This window comes from Pseudorasbora parva, chromosome 22, assembly GCF_024679245.1.
Source record: "Pseudorasbora parva isolate DD20220531a chromosome 22, ASM2467924v1, whole genome shotgun sequence".
NCBI lineage: Eukaryota > Metazoa > Chordata > Actinopteri > Cypriniformes > Gobionidae > Pseudorasbora > Pseudorasbora parva.
In genome coordinates, this window is record NC_090193.1 from 22,210,743 (window position 1) to 22,230,986 (window position 20,244).

Sequence of the window (20,244 nt, forward strand, 5' to 3'; positions counted from 1 at the left end):
AAAACTCAGAGTTAGATATATGGACATTATTATTTTTGACGGCACTGCAAGGAAATAACCTGGTTTATAAATAGTCATGTAATTGCGTTGTCCGTTTACTGGTTTGCATGTAAACGGTGAAAACTGGTTATTTCAAAAAGCTGATTTTTTGGAGTTATCAGCCTACTGGTGTGCATGTAAACGCGTACCCATTGATTTTGATCATTAAGTCATCCTGCTCACAATTAAATCAAAGAGGCAGGTGTAGGTCAGACAAATATAACATAACATTTATAATGAAATAACCACAAATGTCTTTTCTGAGCTCACATCATTATCAGTTTTATTCAACCCCCAAGTGACATTCAATCTTAGTACTTAGTATGCTTCACGTAACTTTTAAACGTGAAGCATATCTTGACACAAATGTATTGCAGCGATCTACGGGTATCTTCGCCCATTCATCATGGGCAAAAGCCTCCAGTTCAGTCACATTCTTAGGCTTGCGCACTGCAACTGCTTTCTTTAAGTCCCACCAGAGGTTCTCAATCGGATTTAAGTCTGGTGACTGCGATGGCCACTTCAAAATGTTCCAGCCTTTAATCCGCAACCATGCTCTAGGGAACTTGGAGGTATGCTTGAGATCATTGTCCTGTTGAAAGGTCCAACATCTCCCAAGCCTCAGGTTTGTGACGGACTGTATCACATTTTCATCCAATATCTCCTGGTACTGAAGAGAATTCATGGTACCTTGCACACGCTGAAGCTTCCCAGTACGTGCAGAAGCAAAACAGCCCCAAAGCATGATTGATCCCCCCGGCCATGCTTCACAGTAGGCAAGGTGTTCTTTTCTTCATAGGCCTTGTTCTTCCTCCTCCAAACATAGCGTTGAATCATTGGCCCAAACAGTTCTAATTTAGTTTCATCAGTCCACAGAACACTATTCCAAAACTTCTGTGGTTTGTACACATGACTTTTGGCATACTGCAGTCGACTCTTCTTATTCTTTGGAGACAGCAAGGGGGTGTGCCTGGGAGTTCTGGCATGGAGGCCTTCATTACGCAGGATGTGCTGTATTGTCTGAGCAGAAACTTCAGTACCCACATCTGACAAATCTTTTCTCAGTTCCTCAGCAGTCACACAGGGACTTTTCTTCACTCTACGCTTCAGGTAGCGCACAGCAGTCGAAGTCAGCATCTTCTTTCTGCCACGACCAGGTAGCGTTTCAACAGTGCCCTTTGCCTTGAATTTGCAAATGACGCTTCCTATGGTGTCTCTTGGTATGTTTAACATCTTTGCAATCTTCTTATAGCCATTGCCCTTCCTGTGAAGAGTAATCACCTCTTCTCTTGTCTTCCTGGACCATTCTCTTGACTTCACCATATTTGTAACCACACCAGTAAATGTCTAGAAGGAGCTGAGTATCACAGTCATTTTAAAGCTGCCTAATTGGTGCTTAGGCTTTATTGCTGCTCCCTGACATCCACAGGTGTTTTCAATACCTGATTGAAAACACTTTAATGAACCTCTGTTCTTCAGAGTGGTAGTTTTTAAGGGGTTGAATAATTGTGTCAATAAAGAATTCACAAAAGAAACATTTACTACTGTATTACAAAACTAATTGATGTCATTTTAGTTGCATATGGTTCTTTAAGAAGTCCTTGTAGGATTTCATTCTGAATACAATTACAAATGTACAAAATTCCCTAAAACCATTTACAGCATTGGGGGTTGAATAATTTTGAACAGAACTGTAAGAGTGGTCTGTCATGTGTGTATCATGACCAGCTGACTACTGCTCACTTTATCTAGGTAACCTGCTATTTACTTTTATTAGCATAATAAATAAATCAAAGTTGCCCGAAACACAACTAAAAATGCTTTTTCACGATGTTTGACACCAATAAGTGTCATTATAGAGCCCAGGATGATTGTGTTGGTTGTTTAAAGCCGAATGAAACTTAGCAAAATACAAACAGCAAAGAAATGCCTGTTTAAACCACATTATATTGTATGCTGGTAAAAGTGCTTTTGAATAATGTTGGTGTTGAAAGTCGTGGTCAGGTACCACTGGTTGGCTTTTGAGGACATCTAAACGAATCCTTTGTATCTCCCATTAATATAATGCAGTTTAAAGGGGATTGTTTAGAAATTTTAAGCTGTTTGCTTTATGGTGATTTGATGAGCAGAGTAATCTGTATATGTGCATATATTAAATACATAAGCAAATAGTTGCAATTAACCTGTTAAATTTTAGAAGTTACAAAATGAAGAGGATAGAGGAAATAAATCTCGCAAAGGATTATAAAACTTTGCCTTGCTGATAAGTAATCTTAAAGTGATATATACTTTACTGGTATTTAAGGTGATATATAATCTTTTATGACCTAGAAAAGGTGAATAGGAAATAAATTGCAGCACAAGCTAGAGTACTGGGTGAAAAGGAGATTCTGTCAGTATGGGTGGTAATTTAATGAGGTGAAACTAATGAGTGAAATGCCTTTTGTATTCAGGCACAGCCAAAGCCAGCTTTTTCAATTCAATTAAACCCTGATACTCTTATTGAATTTGTGCTGGATGTTCCCTCTCTGTCAACTCATCTCCCCTGCTTATCCAGGCACGTTAAGGGAATTGTGTCCAATGGAGAGAGGTAGACTGAGGTTAAAAATATGAGAGGTGGGAGAATACAAAAATAAAAAGGGTGAAAGAATAGATTAAATAAATATAAGCTTAAACCCTTCTACACACTGTCAGCCAGGTTCTGCACTGCCAGATTCGCACCAATTTTATCTTGTTATGAATCAGGCCTCGACTCTGAACTGTATGACACAGGGAAAATCTTGTCTAATTTAAGACGAAGTACTTTTCAAGTGTCTTGATCACCATTTAACAAGGTTGCGCTGACCTGCAGACAATGATTTTGCACTCTGAAAAATTGCTTTGGTTGGAATAGAGAGAAACTATCTTGGCTTCTGATTGTCTGAGTCCATCCACACTTTGGGGGTTGTTCGTTTTAATAAGCCTTATACCACTAAATGAATCTGAAAATGTGTATGCAATATACCTTTGTGTATACAGTTATGTAATATACAATATTGTTCTATAAGGGAATACGGATGTTTTACATTCATTTTGATCAACAAAACCTAAAATAAAAATATATAAATATAAGTTTTCCATATTAGAATGTTGCATTGTGCATTAAAAAAAGGATATTATTATGGCACAAAATATTGATGTTAATTTTGTCAGGGTTCTAACCTGGCAGCTCTGTCTGTTTTGTCTTTGTTTAATGTTTCTATGTTTGTGTTGTGTCTTAGTGCATGGATCTGTCTCTCTTTGTGTCTGTCATGTGTTCCTCTTGTCCTACCTCCTTGTTTGCTGTTACCACGCCCCCTTGTTTAGTCTGGTCTAGTCCTCGGTTCACTAATTGTGCTCACCTGTTCCTCATGTGCTCTGGTCCCTTTATATTGTGCTACCTTCCCTCTTGTCTTTGCTGGTTCGTTGTGTATGTTTGTGAGCGTTTGCTTGTGCGTACATGTCTCTAGCTCCTTGTCTAGCCTTTTCTAGTTTTAGTGTCTCCTGTTTTTCTAGCTTTGCATTTATTTTCAGTTTTTTCTTTGTTTCTGAGTTTTTGAGTCTAGGGTAGTTTCTGTCTTTATTTTGCTCATTTTCTCCAGGTTTTATTTTGGCATTTCTCTTTAGCCTTATTGTTTAGTTTTCTTGGTTTTGATAGCTTACCTTTTTATTTTATTTTTCCTGTTTTCCACTTATTTTTTAGTTCAGTCTTTTTATAGAGATTGATTTTTGTTTTATTTATTTTTTCATGTTTTCTAGCTCCAGTTATTATTTTAAGTTTTTGTTTAATTTAGTCATAGTTCTCAGTTTGTCTGTTGTTTCTTGTTGTCTTGTCTAGTGTCTTGTGTGTGTGTGTCCTGTGTTTTCTGTCCTAAGTTTTTCCCTGGCCGCTGTCTCCACTCCCTCTCAGCCAAGAAGGGAGCTAATTCTGTGAGACCCTCAAGCCCCTGGTTCCTGCCTGGATTGGTCCACCATCGCCCTGCCTGGTGTTGCCTCACGAGCTGGCGTCAAGTTCATTGGCTGCCTGGACTGGTCTCAGTGGTCATCCTCCCCTGCCTGTCGTCGTGGTGTCTGTCCCCTGCCCTGGTGTTTGGACTGTCACTCATCCACTACCCTCTTGTGTCTTGTTGATCTGTCTTTTTAATAAACTGTCCTTTTGTTCACTCTGCATCTGGGTCCTCCACTTCCTGATCCTTGACAAATTTTAGTACAAACCAAATTGAGAATATGTGAATCTAAATATAATATAAGATTATTTTTTTAAACAAAACACATATATTTATGATATATAATATAAGTATATTAAAAATGAGTATAACAGTATATATCCAATAATGAGCCTCAAGCAGACTGCTGTTGCTATGGTAACTTCCTCTGGCAAATATATTATCTGTTTGCGACTATCTATTTTTTATTCGCGAATGTCTCTAGCTTTTGTGTTTACTGAAACTTTTAAAAACCATAGTTGGAGTGTGTTTGTATACTTATAAACAATTATAAGGATATACTATATACACTACACTGTACTATTTTTGGTCAGTAAGTAATTAATACTTTATTCAGCCAAAAATGCATTGAAATGATTAAATAAATGCTGTCATAATTAATATTCTATTAATTAAAAAATCCTCAAAAATGTATATAAAATGTATTATGGTTTCCACAAAAAAATATTAAGCAGGATTTCGGCATTGATGATAAGAAATGTTTTTGAGCACCAATCAACATATTACAATAGTTTCTGAAGTAATACCAAACTAGAGCTTCTGACAATTCAGTTTTGCCATTAAAGGAAAAAAATACATTTTAAAATACACAAAAATATAAATCATTTGTTTTACATTCTAATTTTATTTCAAATAAATGCCTGGTTCATTACTGTAACTAGATTTATGTTTGATCACAGATTTTCCTTAAAAGCGACCGCGTTTCACGCATGGTCCAAAGCGGTGGTTGCTCGGCCAGTGACTCCCGTGAGGTCTTCAAGAAGCACATTGAGAAGCGTGTCCGCAGCCTGCCCGAGATCGATGGTCTGAGCAAGGAGACGGTCCTCAGCTCGTGGATGGCCAAGTTTGATACCATCTACAGGGGAGAAGAGGACCCACGCAAACACCAGCAGCGCATGACAGCCAGCGCTGCCTCTGAGCTCATTCTCAGCAAGGACCAGCTGTATGAAATGTTCCAACAGATTCTTGGAATTAAGAAGTTTGAGCACCAGCTGCTGTATAATGCTTGTCAGGTAAGCAGGGGACATGCATGCAAGTCTGTTCAGTGTCAAGAAAGTGCACACTTGTATCTGCTGCAGATATGGAAAAAAAATAGAGATATATGTAATTATGTGAGTCTGTGTTTGGCTCTGTAATTAGATTTTTGCCATGCTTTTCTTTCTTCTTTTTTTTTGGTGAAGATGACTAAACCCAAGAGTTGGCTTGAAAGAAAGAGTAATTATGTGTCATTTCAAATTGCTTGAAACCAGTCTAGAAAGCATCTGCAGTAACCAGAAAAACAACTGTCAAGCTTCCTGCAGCAGACTGAGGGAAGGCGATAGTGCCTTTGCTGAGAGGGTGTGAATTTGCAAATCATCCTTCAGTTAGAAGATTTTTTTTTATTATTATTATTAGAATCGCTGCTGAAATGTGCACATTTTAAACACAAGTCAGTGAGTGCCCACATTGACATGAAATCTGTGGAATCAAGTCCCCTTCAGTCCCACATTCGATTAGGGGGGTGGGGGGAATCATTTAGCAGGGTCCCGGGACATGCTCCCTCATGAGATTTATTTATTTGTTTGTTTAATTTAACAAAATGGTCTTTGGTATGAATGAATGAATGAATGAATGAGGCATTTATATAGCACTTTCAAATGTACTACTGTACACCCAAAGCGCTTCACACTCATGTCAGGGGTCTCTCCTCAACCACCACCATTGTGCAGCATCCACTTGGATGATGCGACGGCAGCCACAGTACAACGGCGCCAGTGCGCTCACCACATACCAGCGATAGGTGGAGAGGAGAGAGGGTGATAGAGCCAATTCAGTGGATGGGGATTATTAGGAGGCCATGATTGGTAAGGGCCAATCAAGGGAATTTGGCCAGGACACCGGGGTTACACCCCTACTCTTTTACGAGAAGTGCCATGGGATTTTTAATGACCACAGAGAGTCAGGACCTCGGTTTAACGTCTCATCCGAAGGACGGAATCATCCAAACATGCGTTGATAACATTACTGCAAAAAAGTAATAGCCTAGTTAACAATTTGTTGCAAGCAGCGAGGCGAGGGACCTCAGTGGAAGACGAGAGAGGACCAGGCCTGGATTTTGCGTTGTTTTGTTTATGTTTTGTTATGTATGTGCGGGCAGTCGTCCATGAGGGGCTGCCCACGGTTTACTTTCGTTTTGTTTATTTAATAAAAGTTGTTGAATGTTCGCCGGTTCCCGCCTCCTTCCTTCCCATTTCCACGAACGTTTATTACATCCTGGTCCTCTCTCGTCTTCCACTGTCTTTGCTCCTCCTTTTATAATCCCGTCACTCCGCCATGGGGAGACGAGACCGGTGTGTCGCGCAGCTGGCGCTCATTATCACCTCGCCTCGCTGCTTGCCACACAATTACTTATTTACATAGGATATGGTGTATTTTGTTTTATTTAAGGACCTAAAAACATCCGTAAAATCAGTTTGACAGAATTTTCTAAATTAAAGTGCTGTGATAGGTTAAACTACGTAACTGTACTTAATTTTACTTATATTGAAAATGTTAATTTCCTGTCATATTTTGGAATATCTAAAAGCCATGGTTACCTAATATCTGTCATTATTAGCAGAACACATTTTACATATTGGAAAAACCAATTGTTTAGTCAATAATTCAAAAAGATCATCTTGATTTTAACGTACTTGGCCGTATGAAAAAGGAACATAGTTCTTGTAATTGTTTAACTGTAGCATTTGTTACAACAAGGAGGAATGAAAAAGGAAAAAAATCTATTTCCTTAACAGATTATCTATTATAAATTTAGTCAAGTTAGTCAAAACTTACCAAAATCTTATATCATGATATGAGTAATTTTAATTCATGATAATGATGTACCTACCAGGCAAGGTACATTATGATCCTAATATTGTGTTGGTTCCCCTTTTTCTGACTCCACTAGACCCCTGAAGGTGTGCTGTGGTATCTGGCTCCAGTATGTTAGCAGCAGATCCTTTAAGTCCTGTAAGTTGCGATGTGGGGCCTCCATGGATCGAATTTGTTTGTTCAGCACATCCCACAGATGCTCGATTTGACTGAGATCTGGGGAATTTGGAGGCCAAGTCAACACCTCAAACTGTTGTTATGCTCCTCAAACCATGACTGAACCTCTTTTGCTTTGTGGCAGGACGCATTATCCTGCTGAAAGAGGCCACAGCCACCAGGGAATACCGTTTCCATGAAATAGTGTACATGGTCTACAACAATGCTTAGTTGGTACATGTCAAAGTAACATCCACATGTATGGCAAGGCCAAGGTTTACCAGCAGACCATTGCCCAAAGAATCACACTGGCTCTGCCGGCTTGCTTTCTTCCCATAGTCCATCCTGGTATGATGCACTGTGTATTCTGACACCTTTCTATCAGAACCAGCATTAACTTCTTGAGCAATTTGAGCTTCAATAGCTCATCTGCTTGATCAGACCACACAGAGCCAGCCTTAGCTCACCACGTGCATCAATGAGCCTTAGCCGCCCGCCCATGACCCTGTTGCTTGTTCACCACTCTTCCTTCCTTGGACCAGTTTTAATAGATACTGACCACTGCAGACTGGAGACACCCCACAAGAGCTGCAGTTTTAGGAATGCTCTGATCTAGTCGTCAAGCAATCACAATTTGTTCCTTGTCAAATTTTATTAAAGGGGGGGGTGAAACACTCAGTTTCAGTCAGTGTCATGTCAATCTTGAGTACCTATAGAGTAGCATTGCATCCTGCATATCTCCGAAAAGTCTTTATTTTTTTAATAATTATATAAGAAAGATGCGCTGTTCCGAGTCTTTCCGAAAAAAGCCGAGCGGGTGGGGGCGTGTCGTGTGAGCGGAGCTAAATAATGACGTGTGCTCGCTGCTGCTATTGTGTTGAGTCGAGTGCGTCGTAAAGCTGTGTCATCCCTAACAGCGGGAAAAAAACTTTATTCAAAATAAAAATATGGCTTTTAATCAGATACAGCCATACATCTATGATCCGGAATCAGACCCAGAGGCTGCAGTTGAACAGGAGCAGCAGCAAAAACGACTAGAGCAGGACGTCTCTATGTGGTACAAGTTATACACTAACTATATAATATGCTTAGCGGCTTGTGTTATTTACATATTTATACTTGAATTATAATTATATCGTCGTATTTTTGTCTTTGAAGGTGTACATGTGGGAAGTGCAGTTGTGCACGTGTGTGTGTTTACGCGTGGTTTGTGTAGACAATTGTAACGTTATTAAGCGGACTGGTTTTGCAAGGCAGGCTAAGTTAGTGTTTACATAGAAAGACACGGAATAGTAGCGCATTTGAATGAAGAAGCGCGCTTATTTAGTTCAACATATTTCCCCACTCTTTGTGTATTGTTGTTTGGAGTGCTTTTACAATACACAAACATAAAGTTACACATATAGTGGCCAGCTAAACAAATGTACACGCACAACACATCGCATGCTCCATTGATCAATTTCTATATATAGTAATATATATATAGTAACTATACGTGATCATGTTTGGGCTACTTGATGAGCATAGGCAAAAACACAGACATTTGAAGCAGTCTAACTCACCGCCCGCGGTTCTAACGTTGGGACCTTTATCGTTGGGACTGCTCCATCCTTCAGCATTAGGCGATTGGAAAATCCGGCGTCGAGCTGGGCCTTGTTTATCAAACAGTCGGCACCGAAATGCAGCAAACAGATATAAACATTCGCGCAACTCAGTTGCTGATCCGGAAAAGCAAATTCCATCCATTGTTGCCTTACCGCGGGGTTTTTGTGGAATCTGTGCAGGACTGTCTTGGTCTGGCAACCAAAAACGCACTTTTTGATGTCATTGTTAATCACCTGTGCAGCAGCCTACGAGCCAGCGCTTTGATGGGCGTAGCCTGTTACTTTTGCTCTCTCCCTCTCTCTCTCTCTCACGCTCTTCCGGTAGAATTGTCCGTAAGGCCCATACAAGGAAATTCCGCCCCCATTAACGTCAAAGGGGACGCATGATCGCAAAAAACTTGCCGAAACTTATGACTAACCGGAAGTAGTATTTTTGACAAAGAAATACTCCCATCAAACGTCCACCTTAACTTTTGAAACTTTGTCCATGTTTAGTATGGGATTCCAAGTCTTTAACAGTGTAAAAAGATCAGTATGCATGAAACAGCATTTCACCCCCCCTTTAAAAACTTTTTCCCATTTTTCCTGCATCTAACAACTTTGAGGACAAAATGTTTACGTGCTGCGCCGTGATGAAGAGATAATCAGTGTTATTCACTTCACCTCACTTTTACTAATATTATGCCTGATTGGTGTACATCATAATATAGATATTTAGGTTTTTATGGAAAAATATTTTTGGCACCATTGGGAAAAAAAATACTACTAGCCTAACTAAGTATATCAAAAAAAAAAAAAAAAAAAACAACTCAAGCTCACTGAAGACAAGTAAACAAAGAAACGAATTACAAGCAATAGGACAACAAACTGTACATTTCATGTTTTTATGTTTGTTCTATTGTAAAGTAATTAAATGTATAAATTGTGTAAATTAAATATACATTTATTCTTATTAAAGTTATAAAATTGATTCCGTCATGAGCAGTGACTGATTTTCTCTCTTGTTGTTTGATTAACAATAATGACAGACAGCAGCAGGAATATTAGGCTGCTGTCACTTGCTGTCTCAACTGTTTACGTTCACTTAAGACACAAATGACTGTTTACAAGGATACTTTCTAAGACTTGCCATTTTGGCTCATAAGTATATGTATTTAACCGCAAAAAGAAAACCATGTCTCAGACAGCTCACTCATAGCAAAATGAGCTCTCTTTCATTGCTTATTTTGCTTCAGTGGTTTAAAATCACTTGCTTTTTGTTGTTGAATTGCCTTGGAAGACAATATTGTTAGACTATTTCAAAAGGTTTGCAGCAAAATTAGTAAAATAATGAATCCAAAATTACGGGAAAGAACGATACTTGAATATTATATTGCCCACCCCTACAATACACTACAGAATGATATGATTTGATAAGGTGCTGTCAGATTCATCCCAGATTATGGGTGGTCATTTCCTGTTCGACTTCAGATAAATGAAATGACTGGAAGCCAGTAATGTGCAAAGTTTATGGAAAAGCTATTTACAATGAGAATAGCATAGATAGTGAATCATTGTCTTTTTTTTCAGGCAACTAGAAATGGTTTAGAATGAATGAAGAGAATAGTGGAGCACAGTAGTGGCTGTAGATGGAAGAAAGGCAATGAGTGGGTTCCAGAACAATACAGACAGAAAGAGAAAAACAAATAAAGGATAGCAGAGAAGTGTTCACTGTCACATTTCTAGAGGGTAAATCAGAAGCTCTATACCAAAAGTCAAGTGAAGTCAAGTCACCTTTATTTAGTATAGTACTTTTTACAATACAGATTGATTGTTTTAAAGCGGCTTTACAGTGATAACAGGAAAATTATTGATTAAATGATGCAAACAAACAAGTCCAGCCGTGCAACAGCTGTAAAAGTTCAGTTGAAGTCAGTTCAGTGTTGATTCAGTTCCATTGAAAGATCATCAATTATTAAATAAGTTCATTTAATCTGTAAAGCAGTTCTGCAGAAAACAGTGATAAACTGCCTATGAAGGCATTATTTTAAGACTATTCCAAAATGTTTGCAACCAAATTAGTAAAATAACTGATCCAAAATACCAAAAAGGGTGAGAATTCTTTGTCCATTATCGGACTGTATGGAATATTTTTTCTTTCAGCGATTTTAACGTTAAAAAACTGAAAGGGTCAATGAATATGCTGTTCAGCTCTACTGAAATTCAGATTAGAAAGAATGGGAAATACAGAATTCCATACAGAATTCTGCAGATTTTGGGCAATTGTGGGATTTGTGACCAGTGGGAAAACAAAAGCACCGGATCCGGAGGAGGTGTCTATGTAGGAGTCAGCTATTCATCATCATGCCACTGTCTGCGTTCACACTGGAGCCAAGCAAGCCGATTTGAGCATGTGCCATTTTGATTATCTTTTCTATTAGGATTCATTCCTCATGAATCCTACTTACTGTGTGCGGATGGTAATATCCCTGTAACCGTAGCAACGGCGGACACACCGACCGGATCTTACCTCAGATCATACCCTCAAATCAAACTCAAAGACACCACAGTCTTGTGGTTTCAAACGCTGGCATATTTGTCTCTTTATTTAGCTTCGCTTCTCTGTCATTGTCACAGCTAGTTTATGCAGGATGCTTAATTTTTTTATTTTCACAGCAGGTCGTTATTTCTTCCAAGCCCCTTCCTGCTTTTTAAATTAAATCTTGTTGATAGGCAGAGTCTGTGTTAAACAGCTGTGTCGACTGTGTGTGCGTGTGTCTGTGTGTTTAACAGAATTCAGTATCAGTGCATTGGCTGTCTCCTGGGTAGTAGGAGTTTAATCCAATCTATCGACTATTTCCTGAGGGCATTACAAGATACCGGTTGCAGATGGCAAGTGACTGACAGGCAATTAAAATCGATAGAAAACGCTGGAACACAGATGAATCAATCAGTGAAAATCAAGAACCTATTAATTTTGGGTACTTAACTCACTCTAATGCCACTACAGCAACACTTGTGCACTGTTGAATAGGTCAGTTAGTTACACATCATTTTTAGATTGTCATTCATTTTGTGCGTTTTTGCACACAAAGCATTGTCGTCGCTTCTTAACATTTAAGGTTGAACCACTGGAGTCACATGGACTATTTTAACAATGTCTTTACTATCTTTCCGGACCTTAAAAGTTTCAATGATGTTAATTTGTGTTCTGAAGATGAACTAACTTCTTATAGGTTTGGACAACATGCACACATTTTCATTTTTGGGTGAAAGTAATTGCAGTCTAAAAATGGTTAAAAATAATTCAAGCAATAGTAGATGCAAAAATGTTAAATTCTGTAAAAAAAAAAAAAATTAATTCAACTGGCCAGATGAAAGTGGTTATTTAACCATGCCCACTGCTTTCCAAGGACAGAGTCTCCGATCACACAGTGATGGCTTCCATTCCCATATAAAATTGTCATATAATCACATAAATTGTATATAATGTAATGAAAACTGCAAGCTTTTTTCAGTCTTTTTATTCAATGGAGAACATCACAAAATCACAGAAGTGTAAACTGAATGAAGGTCACTGTGATTTTAAATTTTTTAATTAAAACATGTCTGATCCAAAGCTGCATATTTCAAGATTATTGGCTTATTTCAGGAATGGAGAAAAAAATTCCAATATAGCCGTACCTATCTGAATTAGAGCCCTGATATACTTCAAGCAAAATTGAAGAACAAACTGGTGAGATGTCATTATGAACAAAGTCAAGCCAAAACAAAGTTTTTTTGGCGTCTGTTTTCGGAACAGCTTGCCAAAGTGAACTTTAAAAAGTTTGCTCCGGCTGGTAAACACCTTCTGTCCAGTCCCCGGGCTGATCTGTCAGTCTTTCCTCGTCTCTGTCGTGTGTTTGTGTTAGTGTTTGTTTGGAGCACGTGATTTTGGTTTGCCATGTGCTTCGCTGTCAGTGACTGATCCCACTCCCCTTGTTTTTCTATTACTTACCTTGTTATTGTTTCACTTCCTTCACCTGTTCAGTATCAATTAAATCCTTACTCGCCTGTAGTCCCCCTCTTGTGTGCTGTCTTGTGCCAGATTGTTGTGTTGGATTCTATACCAGTTTTGTTTTCATCTTTTAAGTTTTGTTTTCTTTACTACTGCATTCTTCGTATGTCGCTAACTCAGTTAGCTGGACTTGATTGTTGATGATTTGGCATGATCTTCGATTGGATTGTTGGTTCTTCGACGCTCATCCTGGACTTTCTGTAATAGCAACAGATCTGTAAGCTTAAACCTGCTCGGAAGCAGCTTATTTCATGTAAACAGGAGTAGATTGCATCTTGAGGTGATACTTAAAATCTGTCCCAGCCACTGCTACTTTATTACAATGGTTCCTTACTGAACCAGGGGCAATAATAATTTTAAATAATAAAAAAGTTTATTTTAAAATAGTATTATAATGTTGTGTATAATCAAGTGTACCTCACATTCACTTGATTGAGATATTTATTTGTGATGGAATAATTACTTTATCATTTTATTGAAATCTTACATGCATGCAGTAACGTTAATCTGAGCCGTGCATTAACTTGAGTGATGATGAATATTATGGGAGTTGCTTGATGCAGCACAGGAGATGCAGATAACTTGATCTTGACCCTTAAAGGGGTGCTTCCGTGTTTTTTTCTAGGCGTGGTTGTGTTTATGGGGCGCAGTATAACATGTCTTAATACTTCTTTTTATTTGTTTAAACGTTGTATTTTTCTTATATTTGACCTTTATTCCACACCGCTGTCTCCACTGTCCTTTAAACGGCTCGTTTGCTTCCTGCTTCTATGAAGCCCATCCCTCCGAAAAATGCAATGGTCTTAGATTGGTTAGATGGCCAAACGTAGTTTCATGTATTTTTATTGGCTGAAGTGCCAAGCACTGGTTGTCCGGAAATGCCATGCCGCTTACCATTATGGGCAGAAGTCAGATCTGGGGCAGTGTTTATGTTAATAGCAAGGGTTTATGATGTCACCAACCCGGGAAGAAGCTTGTTGTAGTCCAAACCGGCCGTTTTTTAAGCAATAAACTGCCATAATTTTAAAAGACAATATCTCCTTTTGCATTGAACTTCTAGTGCTGTAACTTTTCAGATACTGTTTATGCTCAAGCAGCAACGTTACACACTAACTAAAGTTAAAAAAGTGAAATTGCATGCAACCACCCCTTTAAGAAAATAATTAATGCTGTCACATAACAAATCTGCTTCAAATTGACCTTAAAATGTAATTACAACATTAAAATAAAAATATACAGGAAGTACAAATACTATAAAATCGTCTATATAATTGGAAATCATGTTTTAAAAACACATTTATTTATTATAACTTTTATGTTGGTTTGGTTGTTTCCTTATAAAGGTCCAGAAAGTGTGTTTTTTCAGGTATTTTGTATGGTGGCTGTTTTAATTATATGATGTCATTACATTGTCTTGACGGCAGCCAATCGCTGCATTGCTGATTGTGATTTCGAGTATCGATGCGTCTGCCCTCTTCAGGGCACAGAACATTACGCTGTAATTGCAGACAACTTAATTCAGATATTTTAATCCAATCCGCAAATTCTTTTGAAGAGCCAAATTAGCCAGAGCTCAGTTATCATGATTAGAAGATCTGGGATCTGTTAAATCTTCTCAGATGTATTAAGCGAAGTACCAACACCACGCTGCATTTCCTCCGTTGGGCTAAAAACATAGACGGTAAAAAAATATGGACGTAGTTTCTGTTACGTAACCCATAGGATTCTGAAGAGCCTTTCTGAAGCGTAAAGTAGAGATGAGCTGGCCGTTGCCAATTTGAACAGAAAATGGGCAAAGAGGCAGGATGTGGGTGGAGCTGAGGTGACTAACAGACGTCATAATGGTGGATAAATGGTTATCCACCTGTTGATCAAAGTGGCCACATCCTTAAAGCTACACTGTGTGATATTTTCCCCCATCTAGCAGTGTAAAGGTATATGATCATTCAGTGAATATTAGTTTCTGTTCCTCTCAATTCTGATTTCGTTTTAACTCCTACGGTGGCCGATTTAGTCCAAGATTAACATGGCAATCCCCCTCTTCACATTTGACACGGTGCCATCGAGTGTTAAAACGCGAAAGGTGAAGCTTGCATTTATGGGTATGTGTTACGTCACGGACACGAGGAAACAGGAAATTGGTGCGAGGACTCAAGTGCAGTGAGAAAATTATAATTTATTATAAAATAAAACATAAACTCAACACAAAAACCCACGAGGGGGAAAAACACATAATCAGAACTGTAACATAACTCAAAAACATACCAACAGAGAAATCACGGGGAACCGGAAGACGCAGACATAACATACACAAGGATCCAACACAGACTGACAAACACAAGGAGATTATAAAGGGAACAAACAAGGCAGATAATGAGGGAGAACAGGTGGGGCAAATTAACCAATAATCAGATAACAAGGGGGAGGGAACTGACAGGGACACGAGCACATGCTCAACATAACAAAACCCACAAGTGCACACAAGACAGGACAGGCATGTGACATTACCCCCTCCTTAAGGAGCGGCTACCAGACGCTCCACTAGGGACGGGAGGGACAGACCCGGGCGGGACGGGAGGGACAGACCAGGGAGGGACGGGAGGGACAGACCAGGGAGGGACGGGAGGGACAGACCAGGGAGGGACGGGAGGGACAGACCAGGGAGGGACGGACCAAGGAGGGACGGGAGGGACAGACCAGGGGGGCACGGGAGGGACAGACCAGGGGGGCACGGGAGGGACAGACCAGGGGGGCACGGGAGGGACAGACCAGGGGGGCACGGGAGGGACAGACAAAGAAGGTACAGACAAGGGAGGGGTAAACAAGGGAGGAACGAGGAAAACAAAAAGTTCAGGAGGCCATGGTGGCCCACAAAGTTCGAATGGCCAGGGCGGCCCGCCGAGTTCGGGAGGCCCACCAAGTTCAAGCGGCCGGGGTGGCCCATAGAGTTCAGGCAGCCAGGGCAGTGCGGGTAGCGCAGGACGCCAGGGAGGCGCGGTGAGAGCAGGGCTCCAGAGAGGCGCGGTGAGAGCAGGGGGCGCCAGGGAGGCGCGGTGAGAGCAGGACGCCTCAGCGGCGCACGGAGAGCAGGACGCCTCAGCGGCGCACGGAGAGCAGGACGCCTCAGCGGCGCACGGAGAGCAGGACGCCTCAGCGGCGCACGGAGAGCAGGACGCCTCAGCGGCGCACGGAGAGCAGGACGCCTCAGCGGCGCACGGAGAGCAGGGCGCCTCAGCGGCGCAGGGAGAGCAGGGCGCCTCAGCGGCGCAGGGAGAGCAGGGCGCCTCAGCGGCGCAGGGAGAGCAGGGCGCCTCAGCGGCGCAGGCAGGGCGTTGGGGAAACTTCTCCAGTCCAGCAGTATCCACCGGCACTGGGACCACCGGAATACGATCTGCTGGCATTGGGACCACCGGAACATGATCTGCCAGAACTGGGACCACCGGAACACGATCCACCGGCACAGGGACCACCGGAACACGATCCGCCGGAACTGAGACCACCGGCACACGATCCACCGGAACTGGGACCACCGGAACTGCCTCCGGGGCTTCGGATAAAGCCCTGTGCTCCTTCCACGCATGCAGGACTGCCACCACAAAGCATCCCATCACAGCCCTCCAGGCCGTTTCCGGACTCGGGACCACCGGAACGGAGTCCACCGGCACAGGGACCACCGGAACATGATCCACCGGCACAGGGACCACCGGAACATGATCCACCGGCACAGGGACCACCGGAACACGATCCACCGGCACAGGGACCACCGGAACATGATCCACCGGCACAGGGACCACCGGAACACGATCCACCGGCACAGGGACCACCGGAGCACGATCCACCAGCACAGGGACCACCGGAACACGATCCGCCGGCACTGGGACCACCGGAATACGATCCGCCGGCACTGGGACCACTGGAACATGATCCGCCGGCACTGGGACCACCGGAATAATATCCGCCAGCATTGGGACCACCGGAACACGATCCGCCGGCACTGGGACCACCGGCACAGGGACCACCGGCACAGGGACCACTGAAACTTGGACCACCGGAAAAGGCACGGAGGGAGACTTCCTTCTCCTCCTCCGTTTCAGGACCACTGGAACACGATCCGCCGGTACTGGGACCACTGGAACATGATCCGCCGGCACTGGGACCACCGGAATAATATCCGCCAGCATTGGGACCACCGGAACACGATCCGCCGGCACTGGGACCACCGGCACAGGGACCACCGGCACAGGGACCACTGAAACTTGGACCACCGGAAAAGGCACGGAGGGAGACTTCCTTCTCCTCCTCCGTTTCAGGACCACTGGAACACGATCCGCCGGTACTGGGACCACCGGAATACGATCCGCCGGAATCGGGACCACCGGAACACGATCCGCCGGTACTGGGACCACCAGCATATGATCCGCCGGCACTGGGACCATGGAAGGACTGGGGCCCAGGCGGTTGATGAATTCCCAGAATCCCAGACTCCCCATACTATCCATTACCTCCGGAGAGAGGGGCATGTCGAGGCAGAGATTAAAAGCTTCCTTCCACTCTGCCTCATTGAGTCTAAAATGGTCCACCTCCCTGAGGAACCTGCCTGCGAACTGTTGCACATCCGTCCCCTGTTGACGGATGTACCGGGAGTTCAGGTAACGCATTACCCGCAGGTTCTTCTCCCACTCCATAGGAGGATACCGGGAGAAAAAACAAAAACAAAAACGAAAACAACAAAAAAAAACAAGTCCTGCTGAGTCCTCAAGTGGTTGGATCCTTCTGTTACGTCACGGACACGAGGAAACAGGAAATTGGTGCGAGGACTCAAGTGCAGTGAGAAAATTATAATTTATTATAAAATAAAACATAAACTCAACACAAAAACCCACGAGGGGGAAAAACACATAATCAGAACTGTAACATAACTCAAAAACATACCAACAGAGAAATCACGGGGAACCGGAAGACGCAGACATAACATACACAAGGATCCAACACAGACTGACAAACACAAGGAGATTATAAAGGGAACAAACAAGGCAGATAATGAGGGAGAACAGGTGGGGCAAATTAACCAATAATCAGATAACAAGGGGGAGGGAACTGACAGGGACACGAGCACATGCTCAACATAACAAAACCCACAAGTGCACACAAGACAGGACAGGCATGTGACAGTATGTCCCTCTTTGGCTAATGTACTTTCAAGATGGAGGGGCAACATGGCGACCAGCATTCAAACCCCTCACCCGTATGTATTTTCAATGGCATATTATAAACTGACGAGAATGCATTATTACTTGAAAGAAGTAAATATACATTAATGAGCACATATATTTTTTAAAGAACTAAGTGTTTTTAGCTAAGAATAAACTAAAAAAGTTACACAGTGTAGCTTTAATTATGCAGAACTTTAAGGCTTTATATAATGTAAACGAATGAGTTATAAAAAAAATGCACCCCCCTCACAACCACCTAAACCTAGTGATCAGTCGAGGAATTGCAGTTTAAGTTACTTCCGTATTGGCTTCAAGAGAAACTGCGAGACGTGGCCACTTGGCTAAAACCCACCCGTAACACGCCTCTCTGGAATGTCACACAAATCCATCATTTCTCGAACAGATGGAAGTTTTATCAGAAATCTAATCAGAAAGAAATCACTGGAAACTATCGAGATCGCAAAACCAATATGCTTAAAAGTTATTTTTCTGTTGGATTTTTTTTTTTTGTTTAATCAAAGATTTGTAACGTGACAAGTAGCACAAGTAGCATGCCCATTTTTGGCCTGAGAGTGAAAACTCGGCTAATGACAGAACTAACCCTTTAAAGATTGACAAACCAAATGACAGATAGCTTCTCAGTGCTGCAGTTTGATCTGTTGTAAGATCAATTCAAATTAGACTAGACAGATTTATCATAATTTCAGAAAGCTTTACAGTGAAAACAAAGCAGTAGCTTGACAATTGTCTCCTCAAGCTTTTGCCATACATGATCCGATCCATTAATGATGTCCGCTGGTGAAGGGTGCATTGATGCATCCACCTCACAGAACACAGGGAACCTTTTTCAACTCCATGTCAGTTGCGACCCAAGTGTCACACTGTGCGGGAATCTCATCAAAAGAGCCCACTGCTAGTCTACAGTCTTCCACTCTTTCCCTATTTCCCCTGTACTTGTTCTCGTCATAATTCCAATGGTACATATTGATTAACAAATGCATTTGACCCTGCAATGATGACTATAAATGCAACAAATTGGATTTCAGCCATTCGCTCAGGATATGCGTTTTGGTGTGGGCGTCTTGATGTAGGAAGTATTATTCTGTTGAATGAGATTTGTCTTCCTGGCCCCATCTTTGGTTAATGAAAGCCCAATCTGATGTAATTGGCATGAATAGGAGCAGCAAGGTGGCTTGACCATGATGTGCGCTCTTCTGTTGATTGGTGTTATAGTGAATATAAACTAGAGACCAATCAGAGGTGGTTCTACACAGGCACACATGCACTTTAACAAATGGTATTCCTGCTTGAATGCATTCATGACAGAGACACACTACGCATAACCAAAAGTCAACACCGAAATGGCTAAACAACTACAAAGCATTTTCAAAGGAATTTCTTTAGACGGCACTTAAATGAGCAGACGCTGGTGGCACGAGGACAGCTGTTGCCACTCATTTACTCTCATCAAACCTCATTGTGCTATCTGCATTCTCTGAAATGCAGATAGCACAATGAGCTTTGAAAGCTTTGAAAAGAAATACCATGTACGCGCTTGCGTTTTGCTTTGCCGAATCCTTTTGCGGCAGTGATGTGTGTGTGCTTTGTGGTCCGTGTTTGATGTCTGCAGCCTAGCTATGCATTTCTGAGCCTCTGTGCGTGTAAAGCCGCTTGCTGTTTGACAGAAACTACCCCAGCACCCTTTGTGTGACCCGAGGTAGTTGTCATGGAGACCGTAAACACACAGGGCTTTTAAACACTCTCTTGCCCATCAGCTGTTCTTTCAATGAATACATTACAGACTGTAACCTTATAATTACCTCTTTCTCTGTCTCTACCCTCCACCATCTCTTTTTCTTTGTGTCAATCACCTGAGCTGTCAATATGAAAAAAAAAAACCAATATATTAAGGATTGAGTGAGCATTGAAACTTCTCAAAATAGAAAGTGACTGACGATAGTTATAGCATTGAAAAATTCCAACAACAGGGAAGCATTGACCTATTGGTGAGCCCCGCCCCCCTTCGTTGCTGTTGCTAACTCAGACAAAAAAACGGAGTTGCTAACTGTTTTATGCTGCGTTCCAGGCAGGTTATGGAG

At 41.7% G+C, this 20,244-nt stretch overlaps 1 protein-coding gene across 11 annotated transcripts in view; it reads left to right on the plus strand.

Moving 5' to 3' along the window:
• Nucleotides 1-20,244, plus strand: part of cadpsa (Ca2+-dependent activator protein for secretion a) — a 193,802-nt gene that overhangs the window by 33,644 nt on the left and 139,914 nt on the right. For all 11 annotated transcript variants that reach the window (XM_067432441.1, XM_067432431.1, XM_067432432.1 and 8 more), the window contains exon 4: nucleotides 4,964-5,296. In XM_067432441.1, coding sequence (XP_067288542.1) covers nucleotides 4,964-5,296 — 333 coding nt within the window. The remainder of the gene's footprint in view (nucleotides 1-4,963; nucleotides 5,297-20,244) is intronic.